Here is a 17,415-nt window from a genome sequence, read left to right as displayed (position 1 = left end):
TGTTTGATAATGAAGGCTTTACATGCACATTTAAACTGTTACATTTTTAAGGGAAACTAATTTCAAAACCCAACTGGTGACATATCGACTCCAGTCCGGTCGGCTGAGGTCGTGCCTTGATTTGTTTATACAACAAGTCCCATGGCGGTGGAGACTTCTGCGATTGAAGACACGCAGTGACAAACCTTGATGCTTGACCAATCACAGCACATCGTACAAAACTCTTCATTGAAATATTTGCATTTGACAAACAGACGCTGATGATACAATAGAGTCCAACATCTATTTAAGACACACTTAAATCAACACTTTAGTTTCCATTTAATAATTGTGAAGTGGATTTATTTAGTAGCATCAAGTACATTTCATTCGATGGCTTTAATAAATATATAAATACAATTCATTTACCAATCAATTCATCTTTATATCTGTTATTTTTACTACAGTTCATGTGTTAAAATGGTTTAAATATTTAAATATTCAGTGACGTCATAGTTCTAGATCCTGCAGGTTCCCCCAGCTCGGCCCCATTTTCACTTTGGCCTTCAGCTTCACGTAGAGCTTCACTGCCGCCTCCATCTCTCGCTTCACGATCTGAGCCACCTGCAGAGAGAGAGAGGGATGAAGATACCGGCTCTACAAGACTGTGGCGACTCTCACCTGGATGACCTCGTCCTCCGGGGTCTCGTAGATGAGTTCATCGTGGAGCTGCAGGACGAAGTAAGCTCCTCCGAGCCGCCTCCTGTCCTGTGGATCGACTGAAGTGATGGACAATAATCACTTGCATCCATCATTTTGAGTCAATAAAAGTGTGCGATTGGCTGCGAATGTTAAGTTAGAAACAATTTGATGGTTGGTTGAGCTTGCGTTACCCGTGTTTGAATGCTCGTGAGAAGGTGGCGCCGACGAGTACGCTCGCCGGAGCCTCTCCTGAATGTTGACGGTGGCCAGTTTGACGATGTCTGCGGCGGATCCCTGGACCGTCGTGTTGACGGCCTGACGCTCGGCCTGAGTGAGCAGAGCGTTGAGAAGGTATCGTTTCAAATGTTGACGGTTTGAACCCTTTTATTAACATGTTGTTGGTAATTATCTCAGGGTCAAGGGTCAACCACCTTTTTTTGGGACTTCGGGTCACCTTGACCCCGAGACAGGACTGGGTAAAGCATCAACTTATTTCCTAAATAATTGTATTCAATCTTTTCTATATGGAAAAGTGGATTATTTTTTTTCAAAAAACTTTTTAAAAAGAGTTTGATTTTTTTAATCCCATTAAAACAAAAATACGTTTTCTAAATTCATATTTTTTTGTATTCATAGCCTCTTAAATTCTATTCAAATTTGGTGGAATAATTCATTTTATATTAAATTTAAAAGGCTATGAATTAAGAATGGGGCACAAGGTGGCGCAGTGGTTAGCACAGGCAAGAAGGTTGCTGGTTCAATTCCAGGTCGAGACGACCTTTCTGTGTGGAGTTTGTATGTTCTCCCCGTGTTGCGTGGGTTTACTCCGGGCACTCCGGTTTCCTCCCTCAGTCCAAAAACATACAGAGGTTGATTGAGAACTTGAGGAAATTGTCCTTAGGGTATGAGTGTGTGTGTGAATGGTTGTCTGTCTTTGTGTGCCCTGCAACAGACTGGCGTCCTGTCCAGGCTGCCTCTCGCCCTATGATTCTGGGATCATTTAAATTTGACCGTTGCCGTCGGTGACGTGCTTCCCAACACTTACGTGAGCTTTGACGTGCGGGTTCGTGTCGGTGATCCCCGGCAGGTATCTCCGTCGACCCATGAGCGTCTGAACAAAACCGTTCTTGACGCACTTCTTCACCGTCTCTCTGAGGAAGTAGTTGATGCCTGAAGAGATTGGACATCAGCTTCACTCGTGGAATGACCTTCAGCACCCGACCTTCACCTTTATATCTGGCCTTGAAACTCTCTATGTAGCAGCCCGCGTCGTCCTCCTGCACGCCCATCTGCTCCCCCAGAGACTTGGCCCCCATCCCGTAAATGATGCCGTAGCAGATCTGCAGAGACACCGGTGGTGAGCAGGACCGCGTTGAAGGTTCTTCTCGCCGTCGTCTGGACCTGCTTGGCCTGTTGACGGAGGTCGTCGCTCACGCTCTCCAGGTCGACGCCTTTCCACTCGGCGGCGATGCAGCGGAACACGTCGGCTCCTCCGTTCAGGACCTGGAGCTCACAGAGTTTGACTTCGGTTATTTAAACACGATGATTCTTTTCTCACCTGCAGGAGGCGCTGGTCCTTCGACAGATGAGCCAACACTCTCAACTCCAGCTGAGAATAATCCGCTGCGACGATCATCCCGCCTGAATCAAACAGGTAACAACTGACTCAAACCTGAAGCGTTTTTTAAACAGTTTATGTTTCCGCGAAACTCACCTGGAAAAGAGACGAACGCGTGTCTCATACTGACGGAGAAACTCAGGCCTTGATCTTCTCCGACGAGAGGAGGAGCGACTGAGGAACGTCTTCTCTTCCTGGGACCAGACAAGATCTGTTAGGAATGCTGCTTCATGTTCTTGATTCAAATAAATATACATTTAATTATGTATAACATTAAAATACAATACTTTTAGTAATAAATAGTACGTTTTAAATAGGGTAGTGATATTGAACTGTAAAAAATAGAAACCTTAAATAACAGTACAACACAAGACACCTGGAACTCACAATATAATAGCTACACATATCACTCAACATTACAATGCAAGAAAATCTAAATAAAACTAGCTACAACATATTTTTGCAGTTTTTGATACAAATAACTGTTCCTTACTCACAGGAAAGAAGGAAATATAAATACAGTGTGACAGGCCCTTAGTCCGCTTTTGTTTGGCACCACCTAGCGTCCAGTCTGCGTAAACCATTTTAGTTTTTACATTTAGCAGAACATCCATAGATTTGTTTTGTTCTTCAGTTTAAGAAAAATGCGCTTTCAAGAGAGAACTAAAGTAAATACTGCCATGATACTTCCTAATTTTATTTATTTTTTAGTATATATAGATATAGATATATATCTATAAATATATATATTTTCTTCTTTTTGTCATTGTTTAAGAGCTTTGTGACCCTGGTCTAGAAAAGCGCTGTATAAATATATATATATTACTTACTTAATAATTCTAGGCTTGCTATATTTGCAGGAAAAACAACATCTAGTCCTATAGTATCAGACTCAGAAACTTTTATTACAACTATTGTAAAAACATCATGGGATTTTTTTCTGGAGTCAGTACAAAATAAAAGGATTAAATAAGATAACACACAAAATAAGAACAAACAGAACCAAGCAGCAGGGCAGACATTCTGCGGCGGCAATATCATTGTATTATTGTTATATTAACACATTATTATTGCTATAGCCGTTATATTTCATGTCGTTATATTGATGTATTGTTGTATTATTAGCGGTATGACAACATTATATGTGTATTTATTCACTCCCCTTGCTTATTATTAATTGTGTCGTTAAAAGGTTTAAAATGTGATTTTATTTAAAAATAATAATAATAATTACAATGAAACCCTCATTCACTCAATATAACCGCCCACTTCCGGGTGTGCAGTCGCGGATTTGGACGGGTTCACTGGTAGGAAAGTCACAATTCTGACGCCTATTAAAGTGTTTTCTTAACAAACTAACGGGCATCCGTATAGATGTGTACGCGTATCATCTCGACATAAACACATTTTTTCCGCCATTTTGAGTCTCTCTGGAGGAGCTGATGGATGAAGAGAGGCTCATCGTGGAAGTGGAAAACTACAACATTCTATATGACACTTCACACCCTTTTTATAAGGACAACGGTCAAAAGGAAAAAGCGTGGGCGGCCATAGCGGAAGTACTGGAAGTGGAAGGTCAGTGGTTATAACGGAAGTTGTTTGGTAATGTTATTTTATGTTACTACCTCTACATGTTGAAACCCACCCTTGAATGTGAATATTCTAAATACATTAAATAAATTCTATTTTCTTTAATGTCAGTATATAAGTAACGAGTCACAATGTAAGTAAGTAAGTAAGTAAGTCATTTTTATTTATACAGCGCTTTTCCAGACCAGGGTCACAAAGCCCTTAAACAATCAAAACAATATTCAATAAAGTACATACTTTAAAGGTCAAGATAAAACTGATAACACAACAGGAGTTCCAGAAAATCAAGGAAAAGCCTGAACAAATAAAAATGTCATAAGATGTTTCTTGAAGGAGTCAGTAGATCCATCAAGCGCAGACAGAGAGGAAGATTGTTCCAAAGCTTAGGAGCAACAGCCTGGAAGGATTTCTCTCCTCTGGTCCTGAACCGTGTCCGAGGAACCATCAGTAGATTCTGATCCACAGACCTCAGAGCCCGACCTGGGGTATAAGGCTGGATCAGATCAGTGATCACTATGGCAACAGTGGTCTACTTTCACGAGGTATAAGGAGGCTTAGAAGAAATAGCAAAGCAAGATGATTTAGGTTTTAATTTCAGCGACAGTTCAGCAACTAACAAAACACACAGTTATTCAAATATTTTAATGGAGATACGGTCACGAAGAATGTTAAAAAGCACGTGACACATTTCCACTTTTTTGTTGATCCTTTCGATTACTCGTGCTCAGAGAGATTTGGATACAAAAATCCAGCTTCATGCACCATTGTCAGCACAAGACCAATGATTCCACAGACGTCAAACACCTGTCAAGATAGAAGAATCATCATGTAATCTCTCTCTCTGCAGCTGAACTCTGCAAGGCAAAATGGCAGGAAAAAAGGGAAAGCCAACGGATTTTGGAAGAACTGGAAATTTAAGGACTTTATGGCTTTTCTGTTGCCCCACATAGTGAGAAGGTAGGAGGGAATTATTTTTAACCCATGTGTCAAACTCAAGGCCACACATTTGCCTCACGAGTCATACAAGAGTTGACTCAAATTAGACTAATGTAATGTTTGGATAAGCAAAGGAATGGATAATGGATTTCCACCATTATACAGAGATATCCAATAATAGTTAATGTCAAGGACCTTGTTTGCCAAATTTACACTTTGTTTGGCCTGTGACTACGACAGATGAAAGATTTTGGACCGATGTGTGATTGAGTTTGACACCGCTGGTCTTAAGACCCATGAGAAAACTAGCTGCAGGCCCTTTAGATAGGAGTGTTTAAACTTTGGCTATGTCGTGTACATTTACACGCAAGTATTTCTGCTGTGTTTTTTTATCTAAAAGATTTATTGCTGAATAAAACTCACCTCAGTCCAACAGCCAGTCTTTGCTTTGGTTCTAAGGCAGCTCTGTAGTCAGTGTTTGATCGCCTCATTTCAAGGAAACAAAACAGAAAACAGTATCTCTGTCACAATGTTGTGTCGTGAGCCATAGATGCAGCCATTGTATTGCTGTATTAAAGGGGGAAAAAACAATACATGTGTGAAAGTAATGCAAACATAAATAATATAGAACTTGTGGAACGCATCACAATTTAAAGAAGTTGTTACGAATTTGAAACAAGATCAAAAGGAATAAATAATGCATTACAGTTTTAAAGTAACTTGCAGTAAAAAACACTTGTATACGTTACACAAAATTAACATAGATTGATTATATCCTTGAATATTATATATTTGTTTCTTTTTAAAGAGAAACTCAACTCTGTTTACAGATCGTTTCACCTCCTGAAAAACAAAATGATAATGAAGGCTTTACTTACCTGAGATAAACAGAAGGCTTTACATCGTACGAATGACAGTCGTATTGTGTTGGTTTTTTTTTAATTTTCAAATGAGGTGCGTGTTGACGGACTGGAGATGCAACAAAAAACGCATTTGGGGAAATCTTGATCATTTTTTACTTTCAATAAAACAATTATTTTGTTCCACATTTGTAATCGACTACTGAATTGAGTTTGTTTAATATCTTTTCTTTTATTTCCCTTATTTTTCAGAGTCTAAGGTGCGCTTAAAATACATTTTCTCAAAAATTGTGTCTTGTTTATTAGTTCTGATTGTGTTTCCTGACCTCAAACCTATTTTATGTGATACACGGCACTGAGGGATCTGTCAAAGTAACCATACCGGACTAAATGAGTCTTATAATCCGGCACGCCTGACGTATGAAAATAGACCCATTCATTGATATTTCCCCTTATAGACAGAACAATATTGTAGTTGCATTGCCAAAGCAGTTTAACATTCAAACCGGCAGCATCGACTCCTCCCATTATACAAGAAAAACAAATTCTACTTGCATGTGTTTGGCGGTCAGTCCACGGCCGTCTTGTGAAGGGGGGCTCTCACCAACCTCAGTGGGCAACGAGATCTCAAAGTCTTTGGGCACATTTTGGATGTTTGGCTCAGTGAAACTGACCCTCCCTGGAAGAATGGGACGTTTTAAAAAGGCTTTCATATAAGCCCTGAATCATCAGATGTGCTGGACCTGTGGCGGTGTGCGTCTGAGCGATGGGGTATATTCTGTCCATGCACAGAGTGGGGTGGTATTTCTTCTCTCTCTGCAGAGGAAACACTACTTTGGTCAGAGCGCTGGTGATCCTCCTCCACTCCAGGATGACTGCTGGTAGAGGATGAAGCGGTCGGAGCTTCACCAAAACATCCTGAAGGCATCAGAGCATCTTCAATTGTCATTAAGATACAATGACACATAGTATGACTACAGGTCAAATTTGTGCGTCACCTTAGTCGTGCTGAATTGTTTTCCCAGTCGAACACGTCCACCACCTCTCCGGGTGTAGCCGAGAGTCTTCTTACTCTTCGCCCCCCCGACGTCACCGTTAGGAGGCAGATGAAGCTCAAGGAACAAGACCTACAGGACACACATGTGTTAAGGTGTCAGGTCTCATGCTGTGTGCTGCCGAGCTAGAGAAAAAAGGAACCGGACTTGAGCGATGTCATCGACACTCGTGAGGGAGAAACCGTGTCCCGCCAGGTCGTAAGCCTGTGACTCGAGAGCCGAGAGTTTAGCTTGCATCACGTGTTTCTGCCTCTCGCATTCCTCCACGCTGAAGCCGACTCCGTTCAGTTCCAGCAGAGCCAGACACACTTGAGAAGGCATCTCCACGGTTCTGAAGAAGTCTGACAGAGAAACACGTATTGGTGAGAAAAGAGGACGCTAAAGATAATCATAATAAATACGTACCCAAAACCCCGTCTTTCTCCAGCAGGCAGGTCAAGTGGTTCATGACTTTGAGCACAAGAACGCTGGTGGTGGCTGCTCTCACTCTGGGACAGTGGACCTGACCATTACCGAGTCCCTCCACCAGGGCGAGCTCTTCTGGGCAGTAAACGGTCACCATGTTGGTCAAAGTTCTCTCTTCACTGCTGGGGTCCATCAACCAGCACGCTACCTTTGGATCTTCGTAACCTCCCTCCAGACTTATCCCACAGCTCAGAACCAGAGTTTTGTACACTTTGATGACGTCGTACGTAACAACTGCAGGACTTGATGACGTCCTGCTGAGGCACGACGTGACCTTCTGCAGCCTGTCGCTCACCGACAGGTCTTCATCGAGGGCAGGGGGAGCCAGACTGGAGCTCAACCCTGAAAACAGGATAATCTTGTTGAATTTAATTTTTTTTCACGCTTATTCTCATTCTGGAAGAAGAAACCTTTGCTCTGCTGCTCCTGCAGGGAGATGAAGTAAGCATCTCTGTCCCCCCAGCAGACAGAAACGCCGACCAGAACAGATCCGTTCCTGCCCCTTATTGGAAATCCGTCCACATTGTGCGAAACCTGACGGGCTTTAGAAACTGCTTTGGATTAGAATACGACATCCGACAAACTTAGAGCCACTCACCTCTCTTTTGTTTTCCTGAACGTTCCGCCACAGAGTCCTTGTTCTCACAGGCCAAAGCTAAAGAGAAGCGATCTTTACTTTTCCACTCGGTTATGAATGTGTCGAAAAGGCTTCGGTCACTGGCCACGTCTATGATGACGAAACCTCCTGGGCAGCTGGAGGACACGGATGGTTCTTGGGAGAGCTGTAGACTGAAGTCTTTGTGGATCTCTGGTGATCCTTCCACTGGCTTGAGCTTGGGGGGAGAAGGTGGTGAGGAGCAGTTTGGCGATGAAGACGCTGGCCTTGCTTTGTGGAGTTGTCGAGACTCATGCAGGGGTGTACGGTTATCTAGGTTACTCTCTGACCTGAAAACAACAGAAGTAGTCCGGCGACAGGCCTGAGTAGTGAGGGGGGACTGGACAAAGGTGGTAAGTTTTATTCGAGGTGTGACAGGTGTAGTTTGCTGTGTCGGGGGGATTAGATCAGCAGCTAAATCCGCTTTCTCAGCAACGTTCTCAAAGGACCGTCTGCAGGTTTGTGGCTCTTGAGCTCCAGCTACGATGTTCTGACCTTCACCGCCGTCTTTGGCCGACGACCTTTGCGTTTCCGTTTTCAAAGCAGGAACTGACCTGACGTCTACCGGTGAGTTCATACTCGGCCACTGATCGAAGATTTCCTGCAGACCAGGACTGCAAGTCAAGCTGTCTTTGGGATCATCAGTATGTGGAGAGTTCTTCCTCAACTGCTGATTTTGACTTCCATCGTCAACCTTATGTCTTAAGTCACATTTATTTGATGAAGAAGGCCCGGTGCATGACGAAGGTCCTGGCTGAATATGACCTAGTTTGATATTACAAGCTGAAGATTCTCCAGGGTAAACAGGATCAGTTTGACGACTCGTCTGTTGCTGACTTTTCTTCTCCAGGAAGTTTTCCTCGACGACCAACAGAGTGTCCCCCCACTCAGACAGGTTGAACGACGACTCGCCCCACTGGATCGCCTCCAGTTCTTCTGCCTCCTGGTTGAGCTCCCTGGGCTCTCGCGCCCCAGGTTTCATAAGGGGAGACCCGCCAGAGTCCTCCTGATCAGACTGGTCTTGAAGTGAGTTAAGCCCGGCTAGGAGGGAGCCGTCATACAGGCTGTCAAACAGGAAGCTGCTACTTCTGTTGACATTTTCATCCTCTTCATCATCACAGCCATCTTTATCTTTACTTGCGTTCACTGCATGACCTGGAGAACTTTGGTGGCTGGTGTTGAGGATAATCTCCATCCGAGTGTCAGTTAAAGAGATGTTACATTTGGGATGTGCATCAGGTGTTGTTTTACTACCAACCAGATTCAATTCTTTTTCTACTTCCTGTATCTTTTCTAACACCACAGTTGGGATGTCAATATCCTTTCTGGGCGCATAACCTGGATGCACGATGATGTTTTCAGTCTGTGTGTCCAGTTCAAAGCTGTCACCGAAAGATTCTTCTTTCTTTACCTCTTGAACCGCCTTTTCATCCCCAGAGTACAAATCGGGAGACGAGAACGCATCTCTGCTCTCCATGCGTCGTCGCTTGGCTTCCGGGGAAAGTGCAGGGAAGGAGGAAGGAGAGGGGACAACCATGTTTGGAGCAGCAGGAGTAGAAACTCTGGGATGATTTTCCTGGACAGGGGTCACAGCCACTTCAACAGCAGTTTCATCGGTGGGGTCAGGTGGAAGTTTCATAGAATTAAGGACCTTGCTGAGTATTCTAGAATGCTGCAGTTTTCCAGGTGGAACTTCAAACCCTGGCTGTATGTCCTCTTTGAGTGACAAAGCATTTGACATCGGGGCTCTAAACCAAGGTGGAGGAGGCCTTGGAGAGAAACTGTCTAAAAGGGGTTGTTGTGCTTCAGACAAAAGACTGGGTACAATTTCAGCTAGCTCTTGGGTTAAGCTTCTACAAGGACTTTTAGATGGTTGTGCTTTTTTTCCTTCTTGATCCTCCAGAGTTATCTTTTCATTGGAGTTCCTAGGCTCTACAGACGTGGACGCATCACAATCCATCTCTTCTGTCTGATTTGTTGTTACTTTAATAAGTTGTTTACTGACTTCTTTAGTAAGCCTCTCAAAGTCTTTCTCGCCCTCAGATATTTTCTTCTCTGTGGAGACTTCCCCATTTTCACTTTGCAGTCTGGAGTCATCATTTCCTTCTACTGTACACTTTTCCAGATCTTCTGGTTCCATGCCTTTGTCCGGCTGGTTCTCCGTCAGTGCTGGCCCCGAGCTCAGATTTGGACAAAGGGACACGTCTTTTGGCAGACTTTCATCTTTCGTCTCAAGCAACCCTAGTGGGAGCGTAGCTGGGTCCCAATGAACTCCGAGCAGTGCGAGGTCTTCCTGAAGAAGGAGCCGTGCCTCCGACACAATCTCAACGGCGGCTTCACGCTCAGTCAGAGCTCTCCCGCCTGTGACCCAAACACACCGGAGACCCCGCCGCTCAGCAGCTTCTGTCTCGCATTCATCCACAGCACGCTTCGAGCTGTAGAACAGAAGTGACAGCATGGTAACATAAGATGATGTATGACCATGATCATGCAGGAGTTTTCATTTCCCCTGCTCAGAGCTTGCAGTTATGTAAATAACAAAGGCAATGTGGTCTTTTTTTGTTGAACTTTGAGCTTCTGTAAGGAATTTGATTGATTATTGTGGATTAATACAAGTCAACTTCTATTCATCTGGTCGCAGGGGTTTCTTATGAGCTATCGAAAAGTGAAATGTGTTAATGCTTGTTTTAATGCCACCATAAATATAAATACTTCAACTTTTCAGCCCTCTATTAAGCTTTAACTTAAGTTTTTTTCTCAAAAAAAAAAAAAGTGTAACTGAAAGCTCCGTTTTAGCTCCTTTAATTGCTAACAGTGCCGGCTTATCGTCATTCTCAAGTGAAATGTATCGCCTTTGTTTCTTTGTATGTTTCGCAGATCCTAATCTAAATGAAATCTATGATTTCTAATATTTAATATTTTCTCTCTCAGATGAAGTGCAACTTTTCTGATTCAGTGAGGTAAAGATCATTTTGTTTCTGTTTTTATTCAAAACGTTTACATAATATTAAAAACAACTTGTCTTAGATCGAAAAGGGAAAGTTAGTATTTACTATATTTGAAACGTAGCTGTGATTATTAGAGTAAATATTTGTAAACAATTGATTTTTACAAGCTCATCTGAATGAAATTGAACTGGAACCTACACACCTCTTAAACGGAACAGCGTTCCTCAGGGCCTTCTCCACATCGTCTACTGAAGCGCGGGCGAGCTCAGCAACAGTGCACAGTCCTTGTGCGTACAGTGCTCTCGCTCTTCCTGCACTCAGGAGAGACACCCTGACGAGGTCTACCAGCTCTTTCTGAACCCCGAAGCTCAGCCTGGTCTGGTACTGGGACAACAGTAGCTCCATGTTGTTCCAGCCCAGACGTCTAGAGAACACCGTGACCATACCTGCACGGTAAAAATGTGTCATTCACCAAACCTCGACCTTCATTACTGTCGTTACATAAAACAAACGGTCGAGCTTCAGTACCTGCGTATGTTGCAGCCGACTGCTGGAGCGACTGCAACTGGCCACGATTGCAGTTGTACTTGGATGCCACTTTTCCCAAAGGCACCTCATTCACCAGATCCTGCAGAACAAGTGTTGTAAAAAACCTACAGAGGAAAAAAGGAAGATCATATACAAGTTATTTCCACAAACTATTTTTTAAAATGTGTTCACACCATGCTCTCTTTTTCCTGTAAAGAACAACAAAAAACTAAAGGAACATGGCCCTGGAAAATCCAACATATACACACAGGCAAATGCCACTTAAGGTAACTTCTTGTTGAGACTTGGGCACAGTCTCAACAAGAGTAAGTGTAATATCAACACATGAGAAATAGTGACTGAACAACAGTTAAACAAGTATATATTTTATTGTATTTGTTGTGTCTTTTTGGACTTAGAAAGGGGTTCCGTTCTGGATCATTATATGCACATGCACTTCTGCCTGCAACTTCAAACAGACACAGATTACTCTTGAAACTTCTGCCAACCCTTGACTACATGGGAGTGAGGTGAAGATGTGTTGATATTTGTGTATGTAGAAAAAAAAATTACACCAAGAAAATATGTTATATGTTATGATCAACAGCAGTTACCTTTTATGAATGGCCATTTGTCTTCGCTGTTTTTCCGTCTTGGCCACAAGTTTGCCGCCGACGGAGCGAGCCAGAAATCCTTCCTGAACACCAACCAGCTCTGCCACTCGCTTCATGGAGGACGGCAGCTGCTCCCACAGACAGAAGAACTGGTACCAGTCTATGGTGGTCCACTCGGCGTACAGTGGTGTGATCTGATGAATAAGTGTAGTTTAATACTCCGAGTACAAGAATGTCTGTAGTCAATTCAAGTTAGTTATAACTACATAACAGCCCTTATTAACCTTTTTGGAGAAAACTTGCAACAAATATAGGAATGTCACTATGAATATTAAATTATAAAAAATATATAATAAGTGATAAGTAATAACCAGAAAGAGTGTATGCAGGTCGTTCTCCAAGACAAATCCTTTCATTGCTCGCTGAAGGTCCGCGAATATTCCGAGGGCTTCTGGAGGTGAAAGAGAGGAGGATAGAGTGGCAGCACCGAGAAGTGTTGGGCAGTAACGCTCCTCTGGAAATGAGAGGTAAGACCGTCAGATGGTTCGAGAATTCTCAAATTCTCAGATTAATTGCTGATTCATCACCTTCCTCATCTTTTTCAATGCTTATGAATTCATTGTCCATCAACCACTCCACACAAGACTCGATAGCTCCCTTGTTGGTCTCCTCTTTGCCAGCAGCTTCAGCGCTGGCGGCCAATAAAGAGCAGGAAGCGTACAACCTCACGTCCTCGGGTGTCCTAGCAACGCCGCCGACAATGATCTGAAGCATCGAACATCGTCAAGTTGGGGTTTGAGGTTTGAGGCGTGTGTTCGTGAATCACCTCAAGTATTGCTCGCAGCATGCTGGTCGTCACACCGTCTCCTTCTCTTCTCACCAGGCAGCTGCTGATTGGCTGCAGTGCACCACTGAGTAGCTTAATGCCTTTCTGGCGTTCTGCTGGTTTACAGATCAAAACGCTTTCACCTTCAAGAGAAACACACTTAAGCTTGACATCCACACACACGGAAATTAAACACACATATCAGAGTGTCATCTGTTGTCAATTGACGTCTAGTCACCTAAAGTGTCCACTCCTTTTCTGCCTGCTCGTCCAGCCATCTGTTTGTACGTCAGTGGATCCAACAGGTGGCCGTTAAAAGTCGGGGTCCGGATGATGACCCTGCGGGCTGGGAGATTGACTCCAGAGGACAACGTGGAGGTGGCAGCCAGAACCTTCACCGTCCCTTGACGAAACGCTCCCTCCAACACATCGCGCTCATCAAAAGTAAGACCTGAAAAGTTGAAGTTTATTTCAATAGGAAAACCAGAAATCGGTGCCGTTAAAGTTTGGCTGAGATGTGGAGCTTGCCGGCATGATGAAAGCCCACCCCCCAGGGCACTGTGCGCTGCAGGATAGGGTCCAGTCCTGCAGGAGTTCGGCTCAACTGGGCGAGGATGTCCAAGAGCCCATCCTGATCCAGAGAGACTGGCTGGGGCTCGGATTCACCATTAACCCCTTAGAGTTTGTTCAAATAAATAACAATAAAATTAATAAATTAGCTGCATTTTTCATTTCATTGGTCAGATGACAAAAGAGTGTTGAAGTGCAATTAAGAGCAGAAGGTAAAGATTATATATATATATTGTATATATATACTGTATATATAAATGTACATACGTTTGTGTTTTAGGTTGTAGAATTCTCTTGCAATGCTGTCTGCTAGTTTCTCACACCAGTTCTTTGACGGACAGAATAGTAGGACGGCGTGTCCTTCTGCCACCGTCTCATAGCAAAGGCTGACGATGTGGTCATCATCGCCCTGGAAGAAAATAAAAAATATTTAAAAAATACCATCAGTGTGAACTGATAAAATGAAAGTATATCAGGGCCGTGAAAATATTAAAAGGTTGATTTCATTTTAAATGTTAAAACTTTGATTTTATTTATTTTTTTATTGAAATGTTTTTTAAGCGTTGGATTCTTTTGTGAATAATTAAATTAAAGAATTAATATATTGACGGGTGAGGAAAAAGTTGAATACCAAACATCTGCGTGTCAGGTGATTTGCTAAAAGTTTAATTTTGATTTTCTTTTTTTATTTAAAATTAATGGAATTAGAAAATCTAACTCTGTTTTTAAAAAATATATTCATTTAGAAAATATTCGAATTGTGTAATTAAAATCTTAAAAAATTAAGATGAAACCTTTAAATATATTAATGAATTTAACAAAATAAATAAACCCATCAATATACATCTTTTTATTCAATGCTTAAAAAATACAATTTAAATCAAAATAAAAAAAGTTTTAACATTTACAATGTTAAATACAAACATTCAAAATTCTGATGGCACTTGTGTATATTTTCTACATTATTGATCCGGTACCTTAACTTGTAGAGATGGTGTGAAGTCTCGCACCACAGATTGGTTATTGTCATAGATTTTGCAGCCAATCTTGAAATGCTCCTGCAAGGGTACAGGTCTGTAGGAAGTCTGGTAAAGCTCTGCACCCAACCAGCTGGCCAACAGGGAAAGATTAGGCAAGGTGGCACTCATACCCACTATCTGCACACCTTCGTTCGGAGACCTGCAGAGTCCAAAAACAAAATAAAAAATGATAACATTTGATGTGATGAACTGGTTCCTTAACCAGCTGAAGTTGAACATAAATAGAGTCTCTTGCTCTGCCTGCACAGCAACTTAGACAACAAATGGATGGCCGCGGAACACCAGTCACAGGCTACAAATGGTCTGTGGGCCGCATGTTTGAGACCCCTGTATTACTTGATTTACTAGTTATTTAAACAAAATGTCACGTTACGTATTTATTATGTCAATATTATATGATCAAATGCTAAAAATAAACTTCTGTTATCACCCTTCATTACATTATATCGATATTTGAATGACTGTGTTTAAGGGACACAAACCGAGTGTTCTGCTTCTGCGCGATGTAGCGGATCTTGGTTAGGAGAAGCTCAAGCAGGTATCCTCTCCCGGAGTCACCGACCATATGCAACTCATCAACCACCACCATACCTGAACGAACAATCATGTCTGTTAACACATCATGTTACCTTTCATCACAGGTCAATTACCCAATGTTGCGATGTTTCCCTCCTCGATCAGCCTGTTGATGAGGGAGTTGGCTTTTTCTATTGTGCAGACAGCGATGTCGAGTGCGGCAAAACCTCCGGCAGCCGAGGTGCCTCCCATGTATCCCTCCACACGCACACCGGCTTCTTGAAAAACACTCTGTAGGACCAGAGCGACACTTTATATGAGAATATTGTGAGTGTGTGTGTTACACTCATAAGGGTCCTACCTGTAGGTAGTGCATCTTCTCTTTAGCCACAGAAACAAATGGAAGGATGAAGAGCGCTTTTCTTTTGGTTTCCAACACTCGCTTCAACATCAGCAGCTCTGACACTAGCGTCTTTCCAGCACTAGTGGGCGCTGAAAGAGGATGAAGAGAATTAAAGGCTGCATCAATCGTCAATAAAGGACATCTTTATAGTGTTTCAGCAGCAACATCTATAAGACTAACAAAATATGGTTGAATCTTAAATAACTTATTCAGCTCAAACCATACAAAACATAACACAAAAATGTTTTACACCAAATTGTTTTCGCTGCCATTAATTCCCACCCCCTCCCCAAAAAAAAGGTTTACCTGAGTAAACCAGGTTTCCTCCCTGAAGAACCTGTCCAACAGCCAGACACTGAGCCTGCCAGTCGAACATGTGCGTCACTTTGTGCTTTCGGTAGCATTCGAAAACAGGACCTGGTAAACCCCAGTTGGACAACAGGAGCTTGTCCAGCTGATCAGAAGGAGCGTGAAGAGCCAGACCTTTCAAAGGTGACAGTTTAATTAATGAAACATACAATTGAAAATGATTGAGGTAAAAAAATATACCCTGGAAAGACATTTCATTAGAAATGGCTTGATAACATTCAAAGATAACATAGTTACATAAACACTATATAACAATAACAAAGTAAAATAAATACATAATAAATAGGTGCCTAGACATAAGCAGTTTTAGTTTGTTGTACCTGGCTGAGGTGAAGTGTCTGTGAGAATGCTGAGGTCTAAGCCACTGGGAACAGCAAGCACAGAGGCAGACTGATCCTGCAATGTCTGTTGGAGTTTGGCCTTCTTCAAAGCCTCTTTGAGGCGTGTAGGACTGAACAGGATGTAGTCCTTTGACATATCCTGGGGAAGATCTTTATTCCGGTTTTTGAGGCATCTTGGCTCCTTTCTGCTATTTGCAGACGTATCACTGTGAAAGCATAACATAAGAAGTAATTCTTATTTTTAATAAAAACATTCACTTACCAATTCTCAAATTGCTGAGTGTTTTTCACGTCCTTACATGGCTGCCTGTTGCTAGAATGTGGCACTGAGGGGTGTTTAGTGTGAGCTTCTTGACAGTCCTCACTGAAAAGAAGACGCTTGGCAAGTTCTTTGCAATCTTCTCTCAGGGATGGATTTTTAACAATACTCCTCATAACTCTGTCATCTGCCAACTCGCAATCAGTTGCTTTGGGTTCATCACTGCGAGTCGTTGTGTAACAACATTTTTCAGCCCTAGTGTTCAAGTTATTGATTTCATCGGCCCCTCTCAGCAGCTCCTCATCCAACGCCATTGTGGATTCTCCAAGTTCTAAAACTTCTTTTAAGCCCTGAAGACAAATATGTTAATTTTGTTGAGAGTTCATGTTATAAGATAGGAATCCTTGTCACACTGTCAGACTCACTTCATTATTTTCTTTGAGAGCCTTTTTTATCACGTTGTCTCTGTTTAATGGCTCGTCGAAATGCTGAATGCTGTTATATTTGAAAGTGTTACTCAATACAAAATAATTGTGATCTTTAAACTAACACTTACACGTTCTTCTTTATCTGGTGCTGCCCCAGGTAGCTTTTCTTCTTCGCGGGAGGACCCGGAACACTCATGCTGGGGGTTTGTTTTTGTTATCAATATTCTCCTCAAATACATGCGGTTCAACATGACATCACCTTGATACCGATCTAGAATACAATAAGAAACACATAATGTACAGAAAACACGATTTAAAAAAAGGCATGCCTTGTTATAGCTTGGCGATCTGACGCATTTCTGACTGCAATAACAGGCAAACTAAAATCAAATCGTCCATAAAGGTCCCGCTCTGCCTGTTGGTGTGCCTCGTTAAAAGTGGCTCGATGAAACCCCAGGAGATACAAAGGTTCCTACATGACAAATAGTAAGTAAGTAAATATGAAGATTATTATTAGTAAGTAAGTCATTCATTATTATTTGTATTGTTATTGTCAAATAAATAAATGGACAGTTTTTACAGTAAAACATGAAGCAATCGTACTTTGTTTATATAGCTAATACGAATTGCATATACTAGTCTAAATACATATATAAATGATACTTCTTAACTTTTATTCATTTATATTACAACTGATCTCTCTCGTGCTTAAC

General features: G+C 42.1%; 1 protein-coding gene across 1 annotated transcript; it reads right to left on the bottom strand.

Annotated features, from left to right (window-relative positions):
- Positions 1 to 74: 74 nt before the first annotated feature.
- polq (polymerase (DNA directed), theta) lies at positions 75 to 17,069 on the bottom strand. The gene is made up of 33 exons (XM_087799975.1): positions 16,831 to 17,069; positions 16,700 to 16,769; positions 16,278 to 16,624; positions 15,995 to 16,221; positions 15,612 to 15,788; positions 15,264 to 15,394; positions 15,037 to 15,193; positions 14,869 to 14,977; positions 14,324 to 14,525; positions 13,614 to 13,755; positions 13,305 to 13,451; positions 13,015 to 13,227; positions 12,777 to 12,919; positions 12,538 to 12,715; positions 12,322 to 12,464; positions 11,951 to 12,144; positions 11,337 to 11,461; positions 11,011 to 11,254; positions 7,804 to 10,295; positions 7,616 to 7,756; positions 7,146 to 7,547; positions 6,888 to 7,081; positions 6,684 to 6,812; positions 6,429 to 6,603; positions 6,237 to 6,364; positions 2,396 to 2,489; positions 2,240 to 2,322; positions 2,083 to 2,184; positions 1,910 to 2,021; positions 1,727 to 1,851; positions 873 to 1,008; positions 661 to 758; positions 75 to 603 (listed from the first exon to the last, which is right to left on the bottom strand). Exons 1-33 carry the CDS (start codon positions 16,896 to 16,898, stop codon positions 490 to 492), a joined length of 7,542 nt encoding a protein of 2,513 aa, XP_087656101.1. The 5' UTR covers positions 16,899 to 17,069; the 3' UTR covers positions 75 to 489.
- Between the last annotated feature and the right edge of the window lie 346 nt (positions 17,070 to 17,415).

The sequence above is a fragment of the Callionymus lyra genome, chromosome 1 (assembly GCF_982586985.1).
Source record: "Callionymus lyra chromosome 1, fCalLyr1.hap1.1, whole genome shotgun sequence".
In the NCBI taxonomy this organism is placed as follows: Eukaryota; Metazoa; Chordata; class Actinopteri; order Syngnathiformes; family Callionymidae; genus Callionymus; species Callionymus lyra.
The sequence above is the reverse complement of the archived record's forward strand: the minus strand, read 5'-3'. Positions and strand labels throughout refer to the sequence as shown.